Source organism: Anopheles coustani, chromosome 3 (genome assembly GCF_943734705.1).
Source record: "Anopheles coustani chromosome 3, idAnoCousDA_361_x.2, whole genome shotgun sequence".
NCBI lineage: Eukaryota > Metazoa > Arthropoda > Insecta > Diptera > Culicidae > Anopheles > Anopheles coustani.
This window is the reverse complement of record NC_071288.1, coordinates 70,123,093-70,132,253: the sequence shown is the minus strand read 5'-3', so window position 1 is coordinate 70,132,253 and position 9,161 is coordinate 70,123,093. Positions and strand designations below refer to the sequence as shown.

Below are 9,161 nucleotides of genomic sequence, written 5' to 3'. Positions count from 1 at the left end.
TAGTAAGGCCACATCACCGATGCCCGGTTAGAATGACCTACTTGCGCTAAGAAAGTTGAGAACGAAAAACAAAAAAAATGGATGCAAGAGAAAGCATGTAGCAGAGGGAACGAGAGACGGCGTTGCAAATAAAGTGTTCTCCAGGTAGTTGGCATCCAGTCGCTGGTGTCAATGGGACGTCCGGTTCAATCCCGCCAAGCCGATGATTCATGCACGTGGCAGCTCGATGCACAGGAAGTTGATGGCGGTACCGGAAGGAGAACGCCTTGCGGTTGCCGGTTCGCTTGAGCGCCGGCAGCTGTGATATGTTTGATTGCTGGATATGAAAGTTTAGCAGAAAGAAATAAAAATCTGAACGGGTTTCGGTACCGCACCGGGTTTTTTCCCGATTTGTTTTCTCCTAGGTAAATAGGAACGCTTTTGATTGGCAGCTCCAAACAACCAAAGGGTGATGCATTTTTTCTCGCTTACCTTGAGTTCCTTTTTTAAAGAAAAACAACTCCATAAACTAGCGGTAAATCAGAAAGTCCTGCTAAGCAATTGACAGGACCACAACCGTCAACCGTGGAGAAATGTTTTTAGGGAAAAGGTCCCCCGAACGGCAGTGGGAAGATGAAAGGCGGCGTATTTACATTAACCCTACACATTTCACCCGCCATGTTTTGGTACGAAACGAAAAAAAAACCGCATGTTTTCAAGAAAGAAAGAAACAAATGGCTTCGAGTCCGGTGAAAGAGTAGGCCCGGTGCAAAGAAAAGGTCACCGAGTGAAACCAGAACCATCTCGGTTTGGGTAGATGTCCCGGAAAATTGGCCCCGAGGGAGGGGGTTGGGCATTGTGGCATTTCCGTTTTATTTTCGCCAATTTTTCTTTGCCCCATTCCCGCAGTGCATCCTGCTGAAATAATGTCATCAAAGTGGTTTTTGCGGGTTCAGCGTGGGAAGCCGAAAAACGGAAGAGCGGCCGGGATGGGGAAGGGCCTGATTTCGTCAGTCGGTAAAAAAGGAATGGGAAACGATGCGAACCAACACCGTTCGTTGTACGCAACGATAGGGGTAGGAAATCAGTTTTCCTTCCGCTTCCGCTCGTTTTCCGTGTAGTATTTGGGTTATTTTCCATTTCAAAAACTGATTTCCGTAGCCCTCGGGTGCGTGTGTGAAGCATTTGAAATTGCTCAAGGCTCTTCGGTTGTTTATCTTGTTCATCTGAACACTGCAAAACTACTTGTTGGAGTTGCAGACTTTCAAGTTAAAAAACAAAACATTTATTTTTATTTTTTAAAAGTTCCAAAGGAAAAAGTAATCAAGTTAATAATGGTTCCCAGGAAATGATCATAATTAATAATATCAATTTCACTATTACTGTCTACAATAATTACTCATTAAACAATTTTTCATTATAAATACTTTAAATAGGCCACCACGACGGCTTGGGTTCGAATTCTAACCGAGACTAGGTCCTCCTCTGTACGAGAGGACTGACTATCCATGTACCCAAAGGCAAAAAGTATTGTATACCCTCAACTGGAGGAGGGCAGGTCCTTACGTGTTAATTACTGGAAAATTATAGCAAAATTAAACATAACTGTCAAATCAACCCAAAAAAGGTGAAGAAAGTTGAAAGATTATTTGAAATGAGACCCGTTGCAGAATGTGTTATAATTTATTTGTTTAAAGTTTACTGTACGTTTGCATCATCGTTCATGCTTTCAGCACGTTTCGTTTTTGCCCACTATCTCACATTAGTATAAATTCAATATATTTTAAAATTTATTTTCCAAGTAATGAGTGCATGGTTATTTTTGATACAGCAAACTTTATTTAACTTTCCAACATACAATTCGATTTTTAGGATAAATACATCAACAAACTCAACAACAACGCATAATATATATATTTGAACAGTTGAAGAAAAAACATTATATGAGTATTGTAACAATTTTCCAACTAGTAATATAACAACGAAAGATAAAATAAACATTATCAAGACTTTTTAAATAAAAAAAAAATAAAGACAGGCAAAACTTTGGTCGTATCAAAACCATGTCATTGTGAACTCCTTCACAGTCTCAGTGTTTTTGAGATATTTTGTGATTTAGATCAATACTGCGTTAAATTTGGTTCAATTGTATCGATTAGTAACGCATACATTGATAAACATTATCGAACATGTAATAACGTGTATTCGCAGCAGGTGCACTTTGAATCAACCTCGCACAACGAAAATAGAAACAAAACAGACGTCAAAAACAAGAGGCAAAACTGTTAAGCGGTTAATTATGTCTATACTTCTCGAATCATCATCCTAGAGTATGCAAGACCGTTATATTCATTTTTGTAATTATACCAATACATTGCCTTCACATCTATCTTGTTTAAATATTTTCCATTTAAATTAAATTGACCGCACCAACCGCCTGATTCGCGGTTCAAGAAGCAGTTATTATTATTTCGATCTTTGGTATCAAATTTTTTTCCTTTGACATACTGCAATGCGTCCCCTCCTGTGCCCTCATAGGCTCCCACTGTCTTAAGGTTATATTGTTCAGTGGAATTTCCTATCGCGAACTCCTTATAACGCGCATATTTGTACGTTTGATTGAAGTCTTTAAACTCTACTACCAGCTCGTGCGATCTCTCGGTAGTCAATTGATGAATCTTGGCCAATCCAAACCAGAACTCCTGATTCAAACTCCCAAATCCATTTTCATACTCAGCCCAGTCGCGATTGAAGTCCAGCGCTCCATTGAACCGATACTGGATGACTAGCCATCCGCCTCCGAAACTGTTCTGCTCACAAAATGCTTCAAACGGGAGTTGGTTCTCAGCCCGTTGAATCCGATAGACTCCAGACATACCCGCAGGTGCCTCCTTGCACGATTTGAAATGTCCTTTCATTTGGAAGTATAACGAGGTTTTATTTGAGAGGAGTTGAACCATTTCCAACACCGAGGTTAATTGCGATTGCCAAACTGTATCGTTGGCAGAGTCCGTTGTATTGGATGGCAGTTGATCAATTTCCAATTGTTGTTGTTTGTACCAATTCAGGTACTTGGCTGGGTCCGTTGCATTTGACGCGAATTGAGCGATTTCCTTGCGCATCTGTTCGTGGTTTGCACACGCCGTTTGCTGAGCCATAATCTTGCGAGACTGCACACTCAACACAGTTAGGTTGTATCCAGCATCCCGATCGTGTCGATTGATCGCCCACTGAACGCCGGTGAGCGAGTTCTCCAGTTTGGTCAGCTTCTCCGTAACCTCTTCGTCGCGCTCCTTCCGTCCGAGCTCCATTTCGTGCAGCTTATACTGAAGGTAGTCCAGTCTAGCCATCATCACCTCGAACCCATAACCAGCTACAGAATGCTCACTAGAATTGGCTGGGAGGCTGGCTGCAGCGCTCGGCAAAGTTGGACACAGTAGCAAAAACACACAAACTATCACCAGCGAGGCGAAAACACGCGCCATAGTGGAATCACAACTCACGGTTAAACGGTTTAGCCAAGAGGAGCAACCAAATACGATTGAAACCTCTCAAGATTGTAACTCCTTTTATATGAAAAAAATAACAACAATGGCAAATCTTGATTCTATTCTACATGGCATCGTCCAACATGATAAAGAAACCGCAACTTCTGTGACGTTGGTTTTACCCTCCGGAAAGTAATGTGGTTTTGATCGGTCTCGAATTTGTCAATGTAACAAACAAGATGTTGACATTTTACTTACGAATCTATCACGATCGCCTCAATGCTACAACTGTTGCCGCAAATAGCACCGAATTTTATCGCAAGCAAAGTTTTATCGGACTTATCGCCAACGTTCCCAAACAGTTAATATAGATTACACTTTATGCTGCCTGCTGTTAACAAAATGCACTCTCTTGTGGTCGGAACATACCAACACATGGTCCGGCATTCATATTTCTCAAGCACACGGTTCATTCGCTAAGTTGATCGCGTAGAAGAAGCAACTATCTAAGTGTCGTGAAATAAATAGAGTTATCATGTGTCTCATTATGGTTTTTAATTCAATTTTTTCTTTCGAATTCTACGAAAACTCGTACTTCCGAGCAATGAAGCAGTGCCGTGGAATCAAGGGACCATGACGATTAAAGATGGTCATGCTTATTATTGGTGTTTGTGATCAAATTCCGGAACCTTTAAAGTGTTACAATAGAAACGTTACGCATCTAAAATCAAGCTGAATTAAGTGGATTCGTTTTTACGATCCTAACATAATAATACTTTCAGTTAGAGCATTTTTCTCATTAAAGTAAAATGCTAAAATATGGCCAGTTACAGCATAAAATCATTATCATTTGGATTAAATTCACTTTAATTCTAGGTGCCAGATGGTTTGTTTTACGGGATGGTTAAATTTAAATAAAACTTAAATTAGGAAAATAAAGAAAATCGAATCCCAACCGAGACTGAACCCTCCCGCATACGAGAGGACTGACTATTCACGAACCTACCATTACCAAAGAGAATTCTTGTTATTTGATACATTATGATGCAGTTAGTTTAAAACCCATGTTTTTGAATGGAGAATTGATTGTTGTTTCATTCATTGTAGTTTAAGTTGAATGAAAAACTAAAGTAGATATCTTGAATACTTCATCCTTCTAATTTAACTTGGATCAATTGGTTTTTGACAACAATTGACATCGTTGTGTGCGTTGAAATATTTCAAACCTCTTTTTTAAATTAAAGGGAAAAAATGAAATACAAAATAAACATATGATAGTGAGCACGTGGAACGTAAATTGATCCTTTTTTTTAAATAACCGTTACATTCAATGAATTTTCAAGGTCAACTAAAGCATTGTCCCCGAACAACATGAACAGATGAACAGTTTTCCAACTTCTACTCCCCAGACTCCGGTGATTGCTTGGACACCGCAGTTCCCCGGACGAGGACCTTGCTGCGACACGGATGCACTTTCATCCGATTCGCCCGGGAAACCGAACTAAGATACCAATGACTGGAGGAAACAGAGAGTGGAGGGAAAACTTGTGCAATTTGTATTCCGCAGAATAAGACACAACTTGCTAGATTTGTCTTCCGCCGTTTTTCCGCAACGTTTTGCGCCCGACGGCGACAGTTTCACTATCGTTTTGCACAGTTTTATCTACAATTCATCGCTTCCGCGTAGTATCGTGTGGCAACGCTTCGTACCATGCACGTTTTCCCGATGGGAAACATCCCCCAAAACCCGCTCCTTTTCCCACCTTGCCAGCCCGATCCGCAAGCTGATGTTAAGAGGATGTAACTTTTCATTCCGACAAACACTCCCTGCCCTCTGTCGCAATTCTTCTTCAGAAGCTTCCGAGCTGCATTCGTGTCGTTGCAGTTGTCTTGGCCGTCCGATTCTCACCGAGGATCTTCCGATATCCAGTGCACGTTGTGCTACGGATCCACGTGGGAAGTGTTTCGTGTTTCAGGTGGGAAATTTGTGTTCGCTAAAAGAAAAACTCATCCTGGATGTGGGATCCGGATCTCCCGGTTCCACCTGCTGCCCCGGGAGAGAGCGGGCGGGGAAAAGTTGTACTTTTGTAATAATCATATCATTTTACCGTGGATACAATTGTTCTGCAAACGCCCCGTATTCTCGAGCCGGCGCTGCTGTCTTTCAAGTTTGTTCACGGCAGCGATGGGACGGTTTCGTCCTTGCCCCGAAGGCGTTACCACTCCATTACTATCTGCGGAGAAGCATACACACACAGACACTACAGAAACTACAGAACACCACGTAGCCCGGTTTGCTTATCGCTCACGTTTCTCTCGGTTTGTCTTTAGTTTTTTACTTCGGTTCGAACGGGGTTTGCGGGGTTCGTCCTTCTACGAGCGGAATGTTGTTTTGTAGGTTAACAGTGGAGCTCCTCGGTCGGAGTTTCGTTCCGTAGCAGATACAAACTTTGGAATTGACGTATTACTTCTGCTAGCAAACTGCTGGAAAAATATCTCAAACAGAAGGATTTGTTTGCGTTTTAGCTGTTCTTCTGGCGGTACTTGCAATTTAATGTTAATTGTCCTAGAAATATTGCAGGAAAATTTACGCTTTGAAACAACCCCGGACCTTCTTTCCTGTTGCTTTTATTCACTAAACACTATGAATTTCCTGGAGTGCTGTTTTTTAAAATTAGTTTTCACAGAGTGTTCACCAGAAATGAAATTTTTTAAAAGGTGATGTTCAAGTTTATTTGTTTCTAGTAGAAACAAAAGCTTTACGAGTTTTGATTCAATCAATCATTTTAACAGAAATGGTAAAGAGTACAAATCAAAATTTGATATTTAAAATGATTAACTACTAAGAAAAGTTGAAAGCTTTACTTTAAGAGTTACAAATTTAAGAATCTCAGTTGTAATTTTTAATGAATTTACTTTTCCATAACAAACCAGGTCCTTACGTCCTATATTTTTAGATTATATCTTGTTATTTGATTACTGCTCCTAGAACTAACTTTTATGATAGGCTATTTTTATCATTCTTAACATCTTCAGAATGGAGTAGAATTTGAAATATCGACGGTTTTCCGATCTAAGAATAAAAGAGGACAACTGCGAGCCACCGTGCGATTGTCAAAGATTGATTTATTTTAATTTTCTAACTACTCCGAGCTCACTCTACCGAATTTCACCTCCAACCGCTCACGTTTGCTGCACAAAGGAACATTGATTTTACAAGTTTCGTGCTGCGACACCACTTGGGTTCCCATATTTTTTTCTCTCCGGAGCCGTTTTTCCACCTCGAAACCGCTCGCAGCTGTGCGACCATAAATAACGATTACCTGCCAGGGTTAGTGGTGATCGTCGGGTCGGAGTGTCCGAGCCGCCGGAGCCCCTTATCGCTAATTATAAATCAGCAAACCATCATTGCCTACTAAGCAGCGTGAAAAATGGCTAAACCGTCGCAAGTGTTTGCGCCTTGCAGACCCTTTGGGGGTAGACAACGAAACCTTTAACGGTGCGTTTGCCATTTTCGGTGAGCCTGACGAAATGTTCTTCCTCTCCCCGTGGTCTCCCGGTTAGGTGGGAGGAATAATGGAAATCAATTATTTCGCACCAATCTTTGGCCACCGAACGACGGGACATCTCCTTACAGGAGGTGGGTAGGAATTTTCTTTGTTGAGGGTACGAAAAGCAAACGGGAAAATGTCCCCCGGCTGGAATGGTCGCCGAGGAAAGCTTACATTTACTTCCTTGTTCCCGAAGGAACAGCAATTTCCAAACGATCATAAATCAAAGTCATTAGAACAAAAAGTTCACGCTAACGGCGAGGGCGAGGCGGAGCAAAAAGGTGATGGGAGTGGAAAATTTCGGATGCCTAAATTTCCGCACCCACACTAAAAAAAAAGGACTCCGCACCGTCCATTGTGCGCTGTTGTGATAAGCTTCAACTCACGAGTAAAAGTTGAATGCCGTTAGGATTTCACGAGTGGAAAGAGAAAAAAAAAATGCGAAGGACCAGGCGAGACAAGCAACCTCATGTTTTGCGTGAAATTTGCGTGTTAAATCTGTCCTCCGGCCAGCTGGAAGTGGCCGTGGGTGGGCGAAGCTGACCGCAGCCGGTACTTCCGCCTTTGGCCGGTGGTCATTAGAATATCCTTCGATTTAATTTTACCATTTTACGGGCCCGGATGGCAGCTTCCCCGTGGAGCCGGTTGATTAGGCGGTCGACGGGCGTGAAATCATCGGAATTTAGCAGGCCCCCAGTTTTGATCTCATTTTCTCCCCCGCACCTTTCGGGGTTGGGTCCTTCGTCCTTCATGCTGGTCCCCGCACGATAAGATCCCATCATTGATTTATGGCTCGCCGGCCCCGGAAAAAAGACTGGCCGATGGTTTTGGGACATTTTTTCACCACGCACACCGAGGTACTCCTTAAACCTTTAAGACCCATTGGAGTCCCCATTGTGGTGATTGCCCACCTCACCATGTGCGTACTTTGCACCTCATCGAGCTGCTCGTTAAAAGTCAGCATGGTGCGAAGCCGCGCGAAAAGCATTAGTTGGGAAGGTGACGAGAAAAGGGACATCGTAAAACAGCAAGAGAAAGGCAGGTTAATGGCTTATCCTTAGCCCATGATCGACACCGCTGGTAATGATGCCCGCCGCACGATGATGAGAATGGCGATGATGATGAGTTGACCATCAGTGTCCCGGGTGGAAAGTTTCCTTTCCGATGAGTTTTACAATTTTCCCAGAACCGCCCGGGTGAAACATGCGGGAGCGCAGGGAGGGAGAAAAAGGGACGAGTCTCATTCTTCTCAATCGAGAAGAGTAAAACCCGAAAAACAAAAACAACAACCAACAAAAAAACAACGAGTTAAAACGAAGCGAAGTAAACCCGACACGTACTCTTCATGTAGCGTTCGCGGCCAACTACAAAGACAAATAAAAAGACGGACCCGGGAGCGGGCGAAGGACATTGTTGCTTTTTGAAACGGAATATTTGATTAGGGTTATTTGGATGTCATTTTTGCGGAAAGATAAATGCAAATCCGAAGCGCAAAGGATTGCCAACCCGTCGATGTGCCGATTGCAATCGGACTATTGTTTGCTGATGACGGGAGGGTTTTTGGTCGCTTTCCAAGGGTTTTTGTGTTTCTAATCGCTCACTTTGGTGTGCTCTGCATTAAAGCTCAGCTAAAGGTTCAAGTTTTTGAGACGTTTCGGGGAATCAGTTGACAGTCAAACAGTTTATCGTGATTGCTTGATCAGTTTTTTTTTAAATTATATTTATAAATATGACATGTACAGTATATCCCATAAAAATCCGAACATTTTCTTATTTTTGGGTAGCATTAAATGTTATTTTTACCGTGGTCATGTGTGTGTGTACTCATCTGGTAGTAGTAAACATTGAGACGATGTCATCGAGTAATCAAGTTGAGGAAATTGCTCAAAAACCCGTAAAAGAAATCGTACCGTTTGCGGGATGCCACCTGGTTACCGTTTACCGTATCCAACGATCACTCTTTGGTGGACCACATCCCCGGAAGCCAGGGAGTGGCTATCCATGGTCCACTCATACCACGAAGGACATCAGATCAATGGGAGGTTAAGTGAGGCAAAATCGTAGCAGATCATTCCGGATATTTACTAAGGAAGTTGATATTTTAAAATCTACCATGCATCGGTTGATCAAGCAGGACATGAAA

At 42.3% G+C, this 9,161-nt stretch overlaps 1 protein-coding gene across 1 annotated transcript; it reads right to left on the bottom strand.

The window, feature by feature from the left end:
• Nucleotides 1-207: 207 nt before the first annotated feature.
• Nucleotides 208-3,329, bottom strand: LOC131266119 (fibroleukin-like). The gene is made up of 3 exons (XM_058268485.1): nt 3,089-3,329; nt 2,488-2,935; nt 208-316 (listed from the first exon to the last, which is right to left on the bottom strand). Exons 1-3 carry the CDS (start codon nt 3,327-3,329, stop codon nt 208-210), a joined length of 798 nt encoding a protein of 265 aa, XP_058124468.1.
• Between the last annotated feature and the right edge of the window lie 5,832 nt (nt 3,330-9,161).